A 19,029-nucleotide genomic window follows, 5' to 3' on the forward strand; every position below is an offset into this window, starting at 1 on the left:
AGAATAAAAAAGCAGAATATTTTTTAAAAGTTGAGAAACTTGTAAATGTTGATGTTCAAAGAGACGTGAATGTGCTTGTACGAGGAACATAGAAAGTTAGCATGCTGTGCAGTAAGCATTTAGAAAGGTAAATGGCATGTTGGCCTTTATTACAATGGGATCAGAGTACAAGAATAAAGAAGCCTTGCTGTAGTTGTACAGGTTTTAATGGGACGGTGACACAGTAGTTAGCACTGCTACATCACAGTGCCAGGGACCTGGGTTCAATTCGGACCTTGGGTGACTGTCTGTGTGGAGTTTGCACATTCTCCCTGTATCTGAGTGGGTTTCCTCCAGGTGCTCAAGATTCCTCCCACAGTCGGGCAGCACGGTGGCGCAATGGGTTAGCCCTGTTGCCTCACGGCGCCGAGGTCCCAGGTTCGATCCCGGCTCTGGGTCACTGTCCGTGTGGACGTTGCACATTCTCCCCGTGTTTGCGTGGGTTTCGCCCCCACAACCCAAAGATGTGCAGGCTAGGTCGATTGGCCACGCTAAATTGCCCCTTAATTGGAAAAAATGAATTGGGCAATCTAAATTTTTTTTTTGAAAAAAGATTCCTCCCACAGTCCATCGATGTGCAGGTTGGGTGGATTGACCATTCTAACTTGCCCCTTTGTGCCCAAAGGCCATCTGGGATTACACGGATAGGGCCTTTCGGAGGATTGGTGTAGACGCGATGGGCAAAAGTGCCTCCTTCAACACTGTAGGGATTCTATGATTAGACCTCATCTGGAGTAGTGTGTGCAGTTTTGGACTCCACATTGAAGAAAAGGTGTACTTGCATTGGAGTCTGTAAAGTGAAAGTTCACAAAATTGGTCCCGGACAAATTTGAGGTAAGGCATTTTGGTAGATCTAACATCGAGGGGAAATATACAGTGAATGGCAAAACTCTTAGGAATATAAAAAGTCAGAGAGATCTAGGCGTGCAGGTCCACAGATCTTTGAAACTGGCAACACAAGTGGATAAGGTAGTCAGGAAAGCATATGTAATGCTTGCCTTCATTGGACGGGGCATCGAGTATAAAAACTGGCAAATCATGCTACAGTTGTATAGAATCTTGGTAAGATCGTACTTGGAATATTGCGCACAATTCTGGTCGCCACACTACCAAAAGGATGTGGAGGCTCTGGAGAGGGTGCAGAGGAGGTTTACCAGGATGTTGCCTGGTCTGGAGGGTGTTAGCTTTGCGTAGAGGCTGAATATATACAGACTGTTTTCATTAGAGTGACGGAGGTTGAGTAGCGACCTGAATGAGATCTACAAGATTATGACGGGCATGGATAGAGTGGATGGGCAGGCACTCTTTCCCAGGGTGGAGGGGGGCAGTCACTAGGGGGTATTGGTTTTAGGTCTGTGGGGCAACGTTTAGAAGAGATGTGCGAGGCAGTTTTTTTATACAGAGGGTGGTAAGTGCCTGGAACGCGCTGCCAGGGGAGGTTGTGGAAGCAGATACATTAACAGCGTTCAAAAGGCATCTCGACAAATACATGGATAGGATGAATACAGAGGGATATGTCACTAGGAAGTGCTGAGGGTTTTGGCCAAGGGTAGTATCATGTCCGGTACAGGCTTGGAGGGCCGAAGGGCCTGTACCTGTGCTGTATTGTTCTCTGAGATGGGAGTTTGTCCTATAATGAGAGGCTGAGTAAATTGGGCTTCCATTCTCTGGAGTTTAGAAGATTGACAGGCAATCTCATTGAAACCTACAACATTCTGAAGGGGTTTGATTGGGTGGACATAGAGCGATTCTTTCCATTGGGCGAGGAATGTAAAACACAGGGTCACGGTTTCAGGATAAAGAACCAATCATTTAGGACTGAGATGAGGAGAAATTATTTCACTTAGAGGGTTCTGGACTCTACATGATTGAACACATTTATGGCTTTGATAGACAGACATTTGGCCTGTCAGAGAATTAAGGGATATGGGGAGTAGGAAAGAACATTAAGGTTGAATCCCAAGCTCAGCCATGATTGTATTGAATGGCAGAACAGGCTTGATGGGCCGTGTGATCTACGACCTCCGTAAAGCCATCCGAGATGCCAAGAGAGAATATCAAACCAAGCTAGAGTCACAGACAGACTCTCGGCGATTGTGGCAAGGACTAAACAACATAACGGGCTACAAAGCGAAGTCGAGCAGTATCTCCGGCAGCAGCGCACCCCTTCCTGATGAACTCAATGCATTCTATGCTCGGTTTGAGCAGGTAATCAACAATCCGCTGTTGAGTGCCCCAGCAGCACATAACTCACCCATACCCACCATCACAGCTTCAAAGTCAGATTGGCCTTCCTGAAAGTGAACCCTCGGAAGGCGACGGGCCTGGACGGGATCCCTGGTTGTGTACTCAGAGCCTGTGCGGACCAGCTGGCAGAGGTGTTCGCGGACATCTTTAACTTGTCCCTACTCCACTCTGAGGTTCCCACCTGCTTGAAGAAGACCACCATCATACCGGTACCAAAAAAGAACCAGGCAACGTGCCTCAATGACTATCGTCCGGTGGCCCTGACTTCAGTCATAGTGAAGTGCTTCGAGAGGTTGATCATGAAGCGCATCACCTCCATACTCCCAGAACGCCGTGATCCACTGCAATTCGCATACCGTTGCAGCTGGTGCACAGCAGACGCCATTTCCCTGGCTCTACACTCATCCGTAGAGCATCTCGACAACAAGGACTCCTACATCAGACTCCTATTTATTGACTACAGCTCCGCCTTCAACACCATAATCCCAGCCAAGCTCATATCAAAGCTCCAAAACCGAGTACTTGGCTCCCCACTCTGCAACTGGATCCTCGATGTTTTGACCAACAGACCACAATCAGTAAGAATGAACAACAACACCTCCTCCACAATAGTCCTCAATACCGGGGCCCCACAAGGCTGCGTACTTAGCCCCCTACTCTACTCCCTGTACACACACGACTGCATGGCAAAAGTTGGTTCCAACTCCATCTACAAGTTTGCTGACGACACGAGCATAGTGGGCCGGATTTCAATAACGACGAGTCAGAATACAGGAGGGAGATTGAGAACCAGTGGAGTGGTGCAGCTCTCCCTCAATGCCAGCAAAACTAAAGAGCTGGTCATTGAATTCAGGAAGCAAAGTACTGTACACACCCCTGTCAGCATCAACGGGGCCGAGGTGGAGATGGTTAGCAGTTTCAAATTCCTAGGGGTGCACATCTCCAAAAATCTGTCCTGGTCCACCCACGTCGACGCTACCACCAAGAAAGCACAACAGCGCCTATACTTCCTCAGGAAACTAAGGAAATTTGGTATGTCCACATTAACCCTTACCAACTTTTACAGATGCACCATAGAAAACATCCTATCTGGCTGCATCACAGCCTGGTATGGCAACAGCTCGACCCAGGACCGCAAGAAACTTCAGAGAGTCGTGAACACTGCCCAGTCCATCACACAAACCTGCCTCCCATCCATTGACTCTATCTACTCCTCCCGCTGCCTGGGGAAAGCGGGCAGCATAATCAAAGACCCCTCCCACCCGGCTTACTCACTCTTCCAACTTCTTCCATCGGGCAGGAGATACAGAAGTCTGAGAACACGCACAAACAGACTCAAAAACAGCTTCTTCCCCACTGTCACCAGACTCCTAAATGACCCTCTTATGGACTGACCTCATTAACACTACACTCTGTATGCTTCATCCGAAGCCGGTGCTTATGTAGTTACAGTGTATACCTTGTGTTGCCCTATTATGTATTTTCTTTTATTCCCCTTTTCTTTCCATGTACTTAATGATCTGTTGAGCTGCTCGCAGAAAAATACTTTTCACTGTACCTCGGTACACATGGCAATAAACAAATCCAATCCAATCCAATCATGTGCTGATTTTAGTGTTCTCATATTCTTGTGTGCTTGTGGGTTCATGTCTGTCAAAGAATATGTAGAATGTATAAATCGTGATTGAATAGCCCACTGACATTCACTGTTTCGGCTAATAGACAATTCAGTGAGGTGCCAGAGAACTACGTGTACATTTTTTCAAGAAAAGGAAGAACAGTAGACGGTATTCTGCCTGAAGGGAGCATTATCCAGTCTCTTCTGCACCATAGATCATTGACAACAGGAAGAGCCCACGAGGAAAGGATGAAGATATTGAATGCTGTAGGTATGGTTAGAATTCGTTACCAGAAGCTGCTCATTAATAAAATGATATAAAATATCTACATCCTATTTTTTTTACTAAATTTGGATCTTCCGTAACCTAATAGCCCATAAGAAAAGCGCTTTTGAAAATTACATTGAGAAAAATCAGGAAAACCCCTGAGATGTTTCAGCACTGAAGGAGTGTCTGATTTAAAACTATCATGCCTTTCTCATCCATACACCGGACTGAGAAACATCACAATTATCACCATATCACAATGTGGCAGCATTGTTAGGAGGTGATGTGTTAATTGAAAAGTTTCAGTATTTAGAAAGTCCCTGAGTGCCTCCGTTTATCAACCTCTTGCTATGATATATGAAAGTTCAATCTGTCAGTGCGTTATATGTTGGGAATTCCAGGGAGCTGTATATATGAACCAGGAATGTAAAATAATACAGTAAGTCATCGAAAGAGAAGCAGATTGTAAATACATTTGTAAGAATAGACTCAAGGGTCAGGATTCTCCGATCCCGCGGCCACGTTCTGGCGCCAGTGTCAAAAGCAGCGCGAGCCACTCCGGCGTCAACGGGCCTCCAGACCGAGGTATTCATCCCTTCCTAGGGGGCCAGTAAGGCGCCAGAGTGGCGTCTGCTGCTCCGGTGCTCGAACGCCGGCGCGCCACGGCCGGCATGAGTCCGCACATGCGCACCAAGGATGGCGCGAGTCCACTCATGCGCGCCACAGCCGGCGTGAGTCCGTGCATGCGCGCCATGGCCAGCGCGAGTCCGCGCATGCGCGCCAAGGCTGGCACGAGTCCGCACATGCGCACCAAGGTCGGCACGAGTCCGCGCATGTGTGCCATGGCCGGCGCGAGTCCGCGCATGCGCGTAGGTTCCCATCACCGCGCCGGCCCCCGGGCAATATGGCAGAGCCCTACAGGGGCCCAACACAGAGGTACATAGGGCCCCCACAGTTAGCCCGCCCGCCGATCGGCAGGCCCCGATCGCGGGACGGGCCACCGTGGAGGCCCCCCCGGAGTCGGATCCCCCTGCCCCCCCCCCCACCAGAATGGTCCCCGCCGCCAGAACTCGGAGGTCCCGCCGGGTAGGACCCTACGTAACCGACGCCGGCGTGACTCGGCGGGCAGTCGGGCAGTCGAGGCGCGGAGAATCGCAGGAGGGGGGGGGCACTTTCAACTGCCCCCAACCGGCGGGGCGGCAATCCCGCGGGTGCCGGGGAAACAGCGGCGGAGAATCGGGGAGCCGGCATCGGAGCGGTGTGGCGCGATTCTCACGCCCCCCTGGCAATTCTCCGACCCAGCGCGGGAGCAGAGAATACTGGCCAGGAATTTTGGATGCTCACAATAAAATAGTGGTTTGAAGAATGCATTGCAGGGATACCACTGCACATAGCATTTTTCTTCAGGCATAGTTCTGGAGATGGCTGAAGTTATTAGTTTCCTCCTTTAGATCCCAGTGTGAATTGTCAAAGAGCATGCCTTCTGGAATTTCTGGCAGAAAATGGAGGAAAGTGGAGCGGTAGTGCCTAATGCTGAATACTTGCTTCCAAAAACTGGCTGGGACCAGGGGCGTCATTCTCCGACCCCCCGCCGGATCGGAGAATGGCCGTTGGCCGCCGTGAATCCCGCCCCCGCCCCCGCCGAAGTCTCCGGTACCGGAGATTGGGCGGGGGCGGGAATCGGGCAGCGCCGATTGGCGGGACCCCCCGCTCAATTCTCCGGCACGGATGGGCCGAAGTCCCGCCCAGAATTTGCCTGTCCCACCGGCGTAAATCAAAGCTGGTATTTACCGGCGGGACCAGGCGGCGTGGGCGGGCTCAGGGGTCCTGGGGGGGGGCGATCTGACCCCGGGGGGGTGCTCCCATGGTGGCCTGGCCCGCGATCGGGGCCCACCGATCCGCGGGCGGGCCTGTGCCGTGGGGGCACTCTTTCCCTTCCGCCTCCGCAACGGCCTCCTCCATGGCGGAGGCGGAAGAGACTCTCCCCACTGCGCATGCGCGGGAAACTGTCAGCGGCCGCTGACGCTCCCGCGCATGCACCGCATTTCCGCGCCAGCTGGCGGGGCAACAAACGCCATTTCCGCCAGCTAGCGGGGCAACCAACGCCATTTCCGCCAGCTGGCGGGGCGGAAATCCCTCCGGCGCCGGCCTAGCCCATCAATGTTGGGGCTCGGCCCCCAAGGATGCACAGCATTCCGCACCTTTGGGCCGGCGCGATGCCCGTCTAATTGCCGCCATTTTTGGCGCCAGTCGGCGGACATCGCGCCGTTGGGGGAGAATTTCGCCCCAGATTCCTCCGCACTCCTGGAGCATACTACAACACTCCCAGTCATGTGTAAATTGTGGTGAGAGGCATGGCTTAAACCCACAGAAAGGAACGCTGATTGCAATGGTGCCTTCACAGCAATGGCACCACTCGTGCTTCATGAAACATCCACTCCCCTCTTGCCTGGATTCGGCTGCTTGGTCTACGTAGCCTTCTCAACTCTCTCCATGGGCGTCTCACCATTGAGGCTCCCTCACCCTTGGAGCAGTACCCTCAGTAATGGCCACCAGCAGCAGTGGCACAGCTCAGCCTCTGACTGCTCCAGGTACTGCTGAACCCGTTGTTAATTTGACTGTAGCTGCAGCCTGTTAATTGGGCACTACCAGCAATGTGCTGGCCTGGGACCTGCTGCCCATTAAAGCCAGGTCACCTCTCCCTTCCAGACCCGGTGGGTACGACTTGCTGGCAATCAGAAAAATTCAACCCACTGTTTTGGTTAATATGCATTAATTTACATTTACAACACTGAAATAGGCCATTCAGCCCAAATGGCCCAGGCAGATGTTTATACACCCCAGGAGCCCTCTCCCACATTACTTCATCCCATCCTATCAACAGATACTTCTAAAATGTATTGTTCACCAAAGTAATTTTCTTGTTTTCCTTTGTTGCGGCATTGTTTAGCTAACCCTCAGAGTCAGCGAAAACAGGAGAAAAACAGCAAAGTTGTCAGAATACCAACATGAGAGCAGAGCAAAACGTTTAAATTCACACTTAAGTTGCAACAGGAGATGAAGAAAGACCATCTGAAAATACAGCCTGGTTGTCGTGGTATTGTGCAGATTGCTCTCATTAGCCATGTACTAAGTACCATTTCGCCTGGATTTATTAGCTGTTTATTAGGTTCCATTGTCTACTTCTGTACAGGCTGACATTGAAAACTGTTCTAGGTTTAATTTGTTTGAGTACAAAATATGCTGAGTCATATAGTAATATGGTAAAATGTCATAATTATAAGTTTTTGTGCATCTTTTGTCATTTTACTTTTCACATTTATATTACATTGCCATAAAATGAAAATATTTTATGAACCTGTATTTTCATGATGCAGGTAACCTATTAATCAATGTCTGTCAGAAAATATTAGTTGGAACATTTACTGTTCCTATCACCAGACTAGCAATTAATACCATCTAACGAATGATATGTTCGGTATTCCCAGGTCCAGTACAAGCCAGGAAGGTCCATGGTTTCATCTAGTGTGCATAAAAGACTTGTTAATCACAGCCAGTGAAACTCACTGGGAATGCTCCAATTCAGGATCCTCACCCTGATTGATGTTTAGTGACTCTGCAGGAATATGAGCATTAGAAGAGGACAGGTTGGGGTTGGGCGATTTTTTTATAGAAACATAGAATTTACAGTGCAGAAGGAGGCCATTCAACCCATCAAGTCTGCACCGGTTCTTGGAAAGAGCACCCTACTCAAGCCCACACCTCCACCCTATCCCCGCAACCCAGTAACCCCACTTAACCTTTTTGGACACTAAGGATAATTTAGCATGGCCAATCCACCTAACCCGCACATCTTTGGACTGCGGGAGGAAACTGGAGCACCCGGAAGAAACCCACGCAGACACGGGGAGAACATGCAGACTCCACACAGACAGTGACCCAAGCCGGGAATCGAACCTGGGACCCTGGAGCTGTGAAACAACTGAGCTAACCACTATGCTATCGTGCTGCGTGGATGTCACTTTTAGTTGAATAACATTGATGCTCCACTTGCACAGATTAAGGAAATTCCCAGTTTAGCAAGTTACGAGAGGGGACTCAACACTCATGGAACCATACTCTAGCATGAATCAGCACTCCCAGGAGAGAAAAACCAGAAGGCGGGATGAATCTGTAGCATTAATTACTTTAGAATCCTGTTTTCAGTAAGTCAATAGCATTGGCATTTTGGCTTATGCAAGTTGTGTTGGCAAGAAAATTATGCTACAAAGATTTTAGTATAAATAAAAATGACAATATTGGCAGAAAATAGTGTAGGAAAGGACAAAACAAGGAAATTAGACTCAATAGAATTTGTCTGACTGACAGGTTTAGCCATGCTTGCTTACCTGCCACAGTTAGCCGAGCAGTCCTGCTCACTATTGTCCCAGCACCCTCTACTGAGGCCTCACACTGGTACAGTCCTTCGTCGGGCCGGTGGTGCTTTGAGTGGACCACATTCTGTACCATTAAGGACCCATCAGGCATCAGCTGCCGTCTCTCATCCATTTCCAGGTTTACGAAGGCTCCGTCTTTTCTCCAGCCAATAATCACAGGGCCTTGGTCTGCTGCCGCCGAGCAGTTTAGTAGGAAGGATCCACCTCGCACGGTTACGGTGTCCGAAGGTTCAGAAACAAATCTCAATGCTATGAATCTTCTGATCTGGGAACCTAAAATAGAAAGCAATGAAGATATGGATTAAAAATTGAAAAATGTACTGGTTCAAGTAACCGTACAATAATGCTATAAATTATTTGTTGTGTCTCAACCTTATTTCCGTTGATGGTGGCAGATACTTGCAGGTGTGCTTTCACCTTGTGCAGTGTGTCAATACCTCAACCACCAGCTACATGTGAGTTAAGTGGAAACCGGATATGGCAAATTGCACTTTTGAATAATAAATGAATAGGTAACAGACTTCATCACTGAGCACATGATAGCAATATGCATATTCACATGGCATGTGCCATGCATTGTAACCTATCTCATAGGCGGCACAGTGGTTAGCACTGCTGCCTCGCAGCACCAGGGACCCGGGTTCAATTCCTGCCTTGGGTGACTGTCTGTGTGGAGTTTGCACGTTCTCCCCGTGTCTGCTTGGGTTTCTTCTGGGTGCTCAGGTTTCCTCCCACAGTCCAAAGATGTGCAGGTTAGGAGGATTGGCCATGCTAAATTGCCTGCTAATGTCCAACGATGTTTTGGTTAGGTTAAGGGCTGGGGAGTGGGGCTGAGTAGAATACTCTTTCAGAGGGTGGGTGCAGACTCAATGGGCCAAATTACCTCCTTCTGCACTGTAGGATTCTGGGATTTTATGATAAAATGCAGCATGCTTAATTTTTTTAAGCTTTACTTCTTTTGATACTGCATATTGGCTATCATGCTAAAATGGTGTGCAGCACAGGTGAAAGTCCCAGAGAGGTAACAGTTATCATTTGAGGTCTGTGACCCTTCATCTAAGTTCAGATGAAAGGTCACGACTTGAAACGCTGACACTTTTTTCACTCCAAGGATGCTGCTTGACCTGCTGCGCATTCCAGAATTTTCAGTTCTCAGTTAGGAATTGCATCATCCACAATATTTTGCTTTTGAAGATACTGGGCTGCAGCGCCCTAAAATCAACAATGGCATTTTACGGAGCAGGAGAGGGGGTCTGTCATTGTGGTCAACATGATGAGTCAGAATACATTTGCTGGGTCGACAGGAAAAGCCAGGCCAACCAATGACAAACAGCTCCCATAAAGCATGTGATGCCAAACTCTGCATCCTCACACGCTCTGGGTGCAGAGTGGGGACAAGCCTGGTGAATTTTATTATACAAGTCAACGAGCGAAATTCTCCATCCCGCCGCGCCACATTTCTGCCCCGACCCGCCGGCGGGATGCTCCGTTACACCGGCCGATCAATGGGGTTTCCCATTGTGGGGCAGCCCCATGCCGTCGGGAAACCCCCGGGCGCCGGCAAAATGGAGACTCCCACCGGCGGAGAATGACGCCCAACATTCTCAGCAATCACTCAAAGTCAAAATATTGCTTGCAAATGACAGACACGAAACCTGGAATCTGCACTAAGGCGCGCCACTCGAAACATTTGCAATGATTGGAGTGAACGAAATATGCTTGTCAATTATATTTCCTATGTTTTATATATAAGGCACGTTTGACAGAAATGAAGTCATGTGGCTATAAAGATATTTAAAAAGACATTTGAACCTCGAGCTCAAGCATGGCAAATCTTCCAGCCCCATTCTTTTTTTTTAGAAATATAGAGTGCCCAATTCATTTTTTTTTCAATTAAGGGGACATTTAGCGTGGCCAATCCACCTAGCCTGCACATCTTTGGGGTGTGGGGCAAAACCCATGCAAACACGGGGAGAATATGCAAACTCCACACGGACAGTGACCCAGAGCCGGGATCGAACCTGGGACCTCGGCGCCATGAGGCAACAGAACTAACCCACTGCGCCACCGTGCTGCCCCTTCCAGCCCCATTTTAACGCTTCAGGAATTTGGTCTCTCCAATCAGCTCCCACCCACATTCATGCAGGGCGAAACGGCGACTTTCAGACCCTAGTTAATATCTCGGAAAACTAACCTAGCTATAATACTCAAGTGATATTTTAGGAAAGCCTTTAACCCAATATCACAATGACGTCTTCTGTGCCCTTCCGATCTCAAAGCCCATCACCATGGACATTTGGATCATAGGGCCTAGTGTCCAGGTAGAAATGCTGATTAGTTATTCTTCAGACCCCCAACTCTATTCTATCATTAAATTAAATAGTTTTGCAACCTGACATCATCAACACTTTGATGGAAGTTTGGAGACACAGAGTATCCATTGCCAGCATACAGATTGCTGCCATTGTCCAAAACCTAACAATCATATGAACCTTATAAGACCATAAGACATAGGAGCGGAAGTAAGGCCATTCGGCCCATCGACTCCACTCCACCATTCAATCATGGCTGATTTCAACTCCATTTACCCTCTCTCTCTCCATAGCCCTTAATTCCTCGAGAAATCAAGAATTTATCAACTTCTGTCTTAAAGACACTCAACGTCCCGGCCTCCACCGCCCTCTGTGGCAATGAATTCCACAGACCCACCACTCTCTGGCTGAAGACATTTCTCCTCATCTCTGTTCTAAAGTGACTCCCTTTTATTCTAAGGCTGTGCCCCCGGGTCCTAGTCTCCCCTGCTAATGGAAACAACTTCCCTACATCCACCCTATCTAAGCCATTCATTATCGTGTAAGTTTCTATTAGATCTCCCCTCAACCTCCTAAACTCCAATGAATATAATCCCAGGATCCTCAGACGTTCATCGTATGTTAGGCCTACCATTCCTGGGATCATCCGTGTGAATCTCCGCTGGACACGCTCCAGTGCCAGTATGTCCTTCCTGAAGTGTGGGGCCCAAAATTGCTCACAGTATTCTAAATGGGGCCTAACTAATGTTTTATAAAGCTTCAGAAGTACATCCCTGCTTTTATATTCCAAGCCTCTTGAGATAAATGACAACATTGCATTTGCTTTCTTAATTACGGACTCAACCTGCAAGTTTACCTTTAGAGAATCCTGGACTAGGACTCCCAAGTCCCTTTGCACTTCAGCATTATGAATTTTGTCACCGTTTAGAAAATAGTCCATGCCTCTATTCTTTTTTCCAAAGTGCAAGACCTCGCTCTTGCCCACGTTGAATTTCATCAGCCATTTCTTGGACCACTCTCCTAAACTGTCTAAATCTTTCTGCAGCCTCCCCACGTCTTCCATACTATCTGCCCCTCCACCTATCTTTGTATCATCGGCAAACTTAGCCAGAATGCCCCCAGTCCCGTCATCTAGATCGTTAATCTATCAAGAGATCAGCTGTGGCTCCAACACTGAACCCTGCGGGACACCACTCGTCACCGGTTGCCGTTCCGAAAAAGAACCTTTTATCCCAACTCTCTGCCTTCTGCCTGACAGCCAATCGTCAATCCATGTTAGTACCTTGCCTCGAATACCATGGGCCCTTATTTTACTCAGCAGTCTCTTGTGAGGCACCTTATCAAAGGCCTTTTGGAAGTAAAGATAGATAACATCCATTGGCTCTCCTTGGTCTAACCTATTTGTTATCTCTTCAAAGAAATCTAACAGGTTTGTCAGGCACGACCCACCCCTTACTAAATCCATGCTGACTTGTCCTAATCTGACCCTGCACTTCCAAGAATTTAGAAATCTCATCCTTAACAATGGATTCTAGAATCTTGCCAACAACCGAGGTTAGGCTAATTGGCCTATAATTTTCCATCTTTATCCTTGTTCCCTCCTTGAACAAGGGGGTTACAACAGCGATTTTCCAATCCTCTGGGACTTTCCCTGATTCCAGTGACTTTTGAAAGATCATAACTAACACCTCCACTATTTCTTCAGCTATCTCCTTTAGAACTCTAGGATGTAGCCCACCTGGGCCCGGAGATTTATCAATTTTTAGACCTCTTAGTTTCTCTAGCACTTTCTCCTTTGTGATGGCTACCATATTCAACTCTACCCCCTGACTCTCCGGAATTGTTGGGATATTACTCATGTCTTCTACTGTGAAGACTGACGCAAAGTACTTATTTAATTCCTCAGCTATTTCCTTGTCTCCCATCACTAGGTTACCAGCGTCATTTTGGAGCGGCCCAATGTCTACTTTTGCCTCCCGTTTGTTTTTAATGTATTTAAAGAAACTTTTACTATCATTCCTAATGTTACTGGCTGGCCTACCTTCATATTTGATCCTCGCTTTCCCTATTTCTCTCTTTGTTATCCTCTGTTTGTTTTTGTAGCCTTCCCAATCTTCTGACTTCCCACTACTCTTTGCCACATTATAATCTTTCTGTTTTGCTTTGATGCATTCCCTGACTTCCTTTGTCAGCCATGGCTACCTAATCCCCCCTCTGATAACCTTTCTTTTCTTTGGGATGAACCTCTGTACTGTGTCCTCAATTACTCCCAGAAACTCCTGCCATTGCTGTTCTACTGTCTTTCCCACTAGGCTCTGCTCCCAGTCGATTTTCGTCAGTTCCTCCCTCATGTCCCTGTAGTTACCTTTATTTAACTGTAACACCTTTACATCTGATTCTACCTTCTTTCTTTCAAATTGGAGATTGGATTCTACCATATTATGATCACTGCCTCCTAAGTGTTCCCTTACTTTAAGATCTTTTATCAAGTCTGGCTCATTACATAACACTAAGTCCAGTATATGGCCTGTTCCCTCGTGGGCTCCATCACAAGCTGTTCCAAAAAGGCCTCCTGTAAACATTCAATGAATTCCCTTTCCTTGGGTCAACTGGCAGCATTATTTACCCAGTCCATTGTAACATTTACCCAGTAATTGTAACAAGACTAGTCCAATGATCCTTCTTGCAAAAAGGGACTTAACAATGAAATCATTGATGTAATAAATGATAGGGTAATGTTATGTCCATATCTCATGGAAAGCAACATTTAAATATGTCAATACTTAAATACTTCAATTTAAAACAGTTACCATGGCCGGAATTCTCCCATAATTTGTTAGAGTGCCAGGGCGAAATTCTCCTACCCGCCCCGCCACATTTCTGCCCCGACCGGCCGGCGGGAGTCTCCGTAACACCAGCCGGTCAATGGGGTTTCCCATTGTGGGGCAGCCCCACGCCGTCGGGAAACCCCCCGGCGCCGGCAAAACGGAGACTCCCGCCGGCGGAGAATGACGCCCCCAGTCTCTGACTGAAAACTGGCATGTATCTCTCCAGATGCACTGTTGAGTTTTCAGACCAGATCTAGGGCCACTCTGACAAAAAAATTAGAGGGTGCGGTTTACGCCATCAGTCTGGTGGGGCGGGGCCTGATAGAGCCAGAAAGGCTGGCTCCACAGAGTTCAGGGTCCCATCTTTAAAGAGCGTTTAAATATCCCTCAGCCAATGCCCCCCCCCCCCACCCCCTATCGCCACCACCACCATGAAGGCATTGCAGGCTCTACCCTTCCATCTCCACAGCATAATCATGGGAGGAACGCGCACCCACCCCTGGCAAAATCATCAGGGGCTCTCCCCACCCCCCATGGTCAATAACCATCGTGGCAGTATTGGCATTTCCCCCCCTCCCCGCCACTGCCCTTTCCCCCACTGTGCCTGCAAGTTCCCCCTCCCAATGACCACTCCCCCATCACTACCAAGTCCGCCCCCCCCCCTCAAAGGCCTCGTGCTCTTCCTCCCACCACACATAACAGGAAAGCCCCTGCCAATTAGGCTTCCGAGGGCCCACCTCTGGCACTGCCCATTGACACAGTTTCACACAGGCTGGCACTGCCAGTTTTACACTGCCAATCAGAACCAGGGGCTGTGCCTGTGCTACGGGGCAGTGCTGAGGTACTGCCCGAAGATGTCTCCCTCTACCCCCTCGGGGCTATTCTTACCATTACGCCCCCAACTGACTGATTTATGCCTTCATATATCTGTTGTAACCTTTGCCAACTTGATATGGTATGAATATTAAGGGAGGGCCAGTCATGTCGGGGGGGGGCACATTAATTATATAAAATTGAAAAATTGATTTAGATGTATAACAATGTGTTTCTTGTGCTTTGTCGACATAAACCTCATTACATCATCTGAAAGGGACATCAAGAAACACGATCTCGCCGGCGTGAATTCTCGTGAGATTTTGCATCATGTCACCATTCTCACTGATGCCGAATGCGGGCACAAAATCGCCCCCATATGTGAGAATATAGACTTACATGATATGAATTCTTCACATATTAGAATCTTACCCATCTGTCCCTCAGGAACATGGGACTGGATTCTCCGATTTGAAGACTAACTGCTGACGCCAGCGTGGGAACATAGCGTTTTATGCCCGCAAAAGCAATACCGATCCTCTGTCTGGTGGGGGTCTAGCAGGCTCACAGCGTAAGGCCCCGGCTTTACCTGCGGATATGGCCGTAGAATTGCCGGGTCAGTGGCCGCGCATGTGTACATCAGCGGCCGCGCCATGCAACATGGCACCAGCCATGCGCGGACCCAGCCTGCCAGATAGTGCCCCCCTTTGACCAGGTTCGCCACCCCTGGACCACCCCCCACTAGTGCCCACAGCCCTGGCCAAAGCACCGACTGCCCGCGGAACGGCTCCCACCCGACTGTGGCGGCGCTGGACACAGTCCGCAGCTGCCACACCGGATTCATGAAAGAAAATAGCATGAGTGACCCACACCGTTGGGAACTCGGCCCATCGGGGGTGGCGCATCGCGGGAGGGCCTAAGGTGATGTCGTGAGGCTGTCCAGACGGCGTGCAGCTTACTCCCCGAGTATGCCATTTTGGAGGGGGCAGTGCATCGTAAAAGCGGCGCCGCACCCCCCCATTTCGGCAGCAGAGACTGGAGAATCCCGCTCAAGATTTTTCAAAATGGTAGCTATAGGTTTTAGAGCGGCTTCAAGTCAAAATGAACTGGTGAAGTTGTTGTGAATTTTGTGACGTAGAATTAGGAAGCAATGTTGGGCCCACCTATTTGCAAAGTCATGGAAATATGTTGAAGTGCATACTCCTGTGTGAAATGTCCGTATTACACAAAACAAGGACTAAATTACAGATCAAATGTTGGGGACTAAAAGATGATTAATGCTTCAGGTGCATTGCTGTATCATGACTCTTCCAGGCTCCTAGATACTATAATCTAAGATGAAGGTACAATAACCATTTAGTAATTTCCCTGTAAATTGCACCAAGTCTTATTCATCCATTACCCTTGTGTACCGGCCAAAATTGGGTCCCGATCCTGCAATTCCTTGGCCTAGATTCTCTGTTCTCGAGACTATGTGCTCCCGCCAACAGAGAATCGCCAATGGTCTCCACTGGCACTGGGAACGGGGCCCAGTATGCAAGTCTCATTCTTTTACCATTGTAATTGCTGAATGGGGGAGAGCTTGCTAGATTCCGTTGAAATCCTGGTATCGGGCCGCTGTTTTGAGCAGGTGGCCCAATACTGAGGTACTTTCACTTAGCTGCAGCTGATGTTGTGTGGAGCTGTCAATCATAGCAAGCGTGTTTATAAACATTGTGGTTAGTATCAAAGAAGAGTACGTGAGATGCAATCAAGCATGAAGGGAAAGATAGATAAATCATCTACAGAGCACCTGTCTCTGCTCTCAATCACTGGCTAATGCAATGTACTGCTGTGTAAAATTGAATGGAACATTTGCATTTCAAAGGCTGTCAAGGAATATGAAGCATATTCATATATGGCAGCCTCTCACCTACTACTTCTAGTAACAACTACTTCTTTAAACACTTTTGGCTGAGGGAGCATATGTAAGGGAAGGGTTCAATAAAAATGCAGTGATTTTTCACTCTACAGCCTGGACTGTTTTTCAGCTTTCAGGCCGGGGTGACGCATGGGGGTCTTTGATCGGGGAGTCTGATGGAGCGTGTCTGATGGTGGGGTCAAATGGAGGGGTCTAATTGGGGGTCGGGTCACCCTAGTGCGTACATGCTGCGGGGGCAGGTGACATGTTATTCCTATGATGGGGTGGGATGAGGGGCGGGAGATGCCCCGACATGTCAGGGGGCCAGGAAAGATTTTCATTGTCGGGGGAGGGGGCATCCTGATGGACTTTCAGGGGCTCCTCAGTTATACACTGACCCCCTTGACCCACCGCATCAGGGCCACGTTTGGATTTCCTGCTGTGGGGGTTGGAGAATGACTAGGAGGTGTAGACTCTGGCTTCCAGCCCGCTAACCAAATCTCTTATTTGCATCCTCCCGCCGCAGCGGGGCAGGTAACAAGCTGAGGCTTCTGGTGGGAGTTCGGAGAATCGACGCTCCATTCTCTGTCTGATCGGGAATCCCGATACCGGCATCGGGCAATGGAGAATCCACCCCCTCAATTTTAAAAGTCTCGTTCATGTTTTCAATCCCTCTTTGGTCTTGTCCCCTCCCTATCTCTGTAATCTCTTCCAGCCTGCCAGCCCTCCGAGATCTCTGCACTTCCCCGGTTCTGGCTTTTTGTATACCAAACTTTTTTGTTCTGCTAAAAACAGCTGAACCTTTAACCGGTAAGGTCCTAAGCTCTGAAATTCCCATCCTAAACGTCTCTTCAGTCCTTTCACATTCTCCCTCTCGTCCTTTCCAATTCTCCCTTAAACCTACCTTTCATTGTAATACATCTTTATTTGTCAGTGACAAATTTTATTTAATAATCGCTTCGCAGGTGTTTTATTATGTTAAAGGTGCTATATAATTCCAAGCCCTTGATGTTGACCTGTACTTAGATATTCACTGCAAGACAGCGGGAATTTCTAGATATTTGGCAATAATTCCATTGGATTTTTTTGAACCAGCCACACGACTGGGCTGAAGGACCTCAGCAATAGGGAGCCTGTTTCTCAGAGATACCTCGTAAGATTTATCTGTATCGGCAAGGTAGCACAGTGGTTAGCACGGCTGCTTCACAGCTCCAGGGTCCCAGGTTTGATCCCCAGCTTGGGTCACTATCTGTGCGCAGTCTGCGTGAGTTCCCTCCGGGTGCTCCGGTTTCCTCCCACAGTCCTAAGATGTGCAGGTTAGGTGGAGTGGCCATGCTAAATTGGCCTTAGGTTAGGTGAGGTTACTGGGCTACGGGGATAGGGTGGAGGTGTGGGCTTAAGAAGGGTGCTCTTTCCAAGGGCCGGTGCAGATTCGATGGGCCGAGTGGCCTCCTTCTGCACTGTAAATTCTATGATTCTGTGCATGAAAGGCTCATATAGCGCTGATAATGCTGAATCTGTGGTTCATGTCCTGTATACTAGTCCCACTGATTCTGTGGCTGGTGCAGCATACAATAGTTCCACTGAATCTGTGATTTTGTAATGCACAATGATTGTTCTGAGTCTGTGACCGGTGCGCTACACAATGATCCTTCTGAGTCTCAGTGGATCCAGTCCATTTGAGGATCAGACGTTGATCATTTGCATATATTGGCATGAAATTTCTCTCCTGTTCTATGTTCCATGTTCTGATGAAAGAGGTTCAAACCTGCTGCATTGCAAGGCCAGAAATGCACTCACATAACCTGGATTGCTGCAACGGAACATTATTGTATCCCAGTTGTAGAGATGCCGAAATATCTTTCAACAATTCCCATTAGCAGTTTGTCATTTTGCTGTTGTAAATTCGCTAAGGTGGAAAATCTTGAAATGCTGAATTATCATATATAAATGTATATATATATATATATATATATATCACATTTAGGTTCCTCTCCCACAACATCAGCGTGTGCTTGACATACATCAGCCGTGGTATCAGAAAACTTTCACTAAAACCTGCAGATCGTTAACAATATGCATTGGCACATTTAATAGAAAACATAGGCAGGTGGAACAAGGTGAAAAGAAATAAATTGAATCAGACGCATCAATTGACATCTGGTGACAGACTGACCAAAATGAATGAGTGGTTTTAAAAAATACACATACACTCCTAAGTGGAGCAGCAAGCAATAATAATCTTGGTTTGTGGTAAAACTTCACACATCAGGAATTTGCTTGAAAGTAATCTGTGGCCTTTGACTTTTCCTGAGGACCTGAGAACATCACAAGCAACCAATTTGTTCTTTTCCTATATTAGAGCCCCCGCTATGAGACTGCACAGACAGACTTGCAAATGTTCTTTCTCCCAAGGAATGGATGATGAATAAATAATGAGCATTGAACAAGATTTAAGAAGTCAAAAATAAATTTTCTTCCGGCTCCCTTCGTTCCTTTTACAGACACTGGCAAGTCAGAATCAAGAAAGTAAATTAAGAAGATTGCCTTCCCAAGAAGTGCAAAATG

The 19,029-nt window shown here is 48.0% G+C and overlaps 1 protein-coding gene across 1 annotated transcript in view; it reads right to left on the minus strand.

The window, feature by feature from the left end:
• The window catches only part of dcc (DCC netrin 1 receptor), a 1,735,814-nt gene that overhangs the window by 1,257,020 nt on the left and 459,765 nt on the right, over window positions 1-19,029 (minus strand). The window contains exon 2 of the mRNA XM_072497411.1: window positions 8,561-8,881. Within this exon, the coding sequence (XP_072353512.1) occupies window positions 8,561-8,881 (321 nt within the window). The remainder of the gene's footprint in view (window positions 1-8,560; window positions 8,882-19,029) is intronic.

This window comes from Scyliorhinus torazame, chromosome 3, assembly GCF_047496885.1.
Source record: "Scyliorhinus torazame isolate Kashiwa2021f chromosome 3, sScyTor2.1, whole genome shotgun sequence".
NCBI classification, from domain to species: domain Eukaryota; kingdom Metazoa; phylum Chordata; class Chondrichthyes; order Carcharhiniformes; family Scyliorhinidae; genus Scyliorhinus; species Scyliorhinus torazame.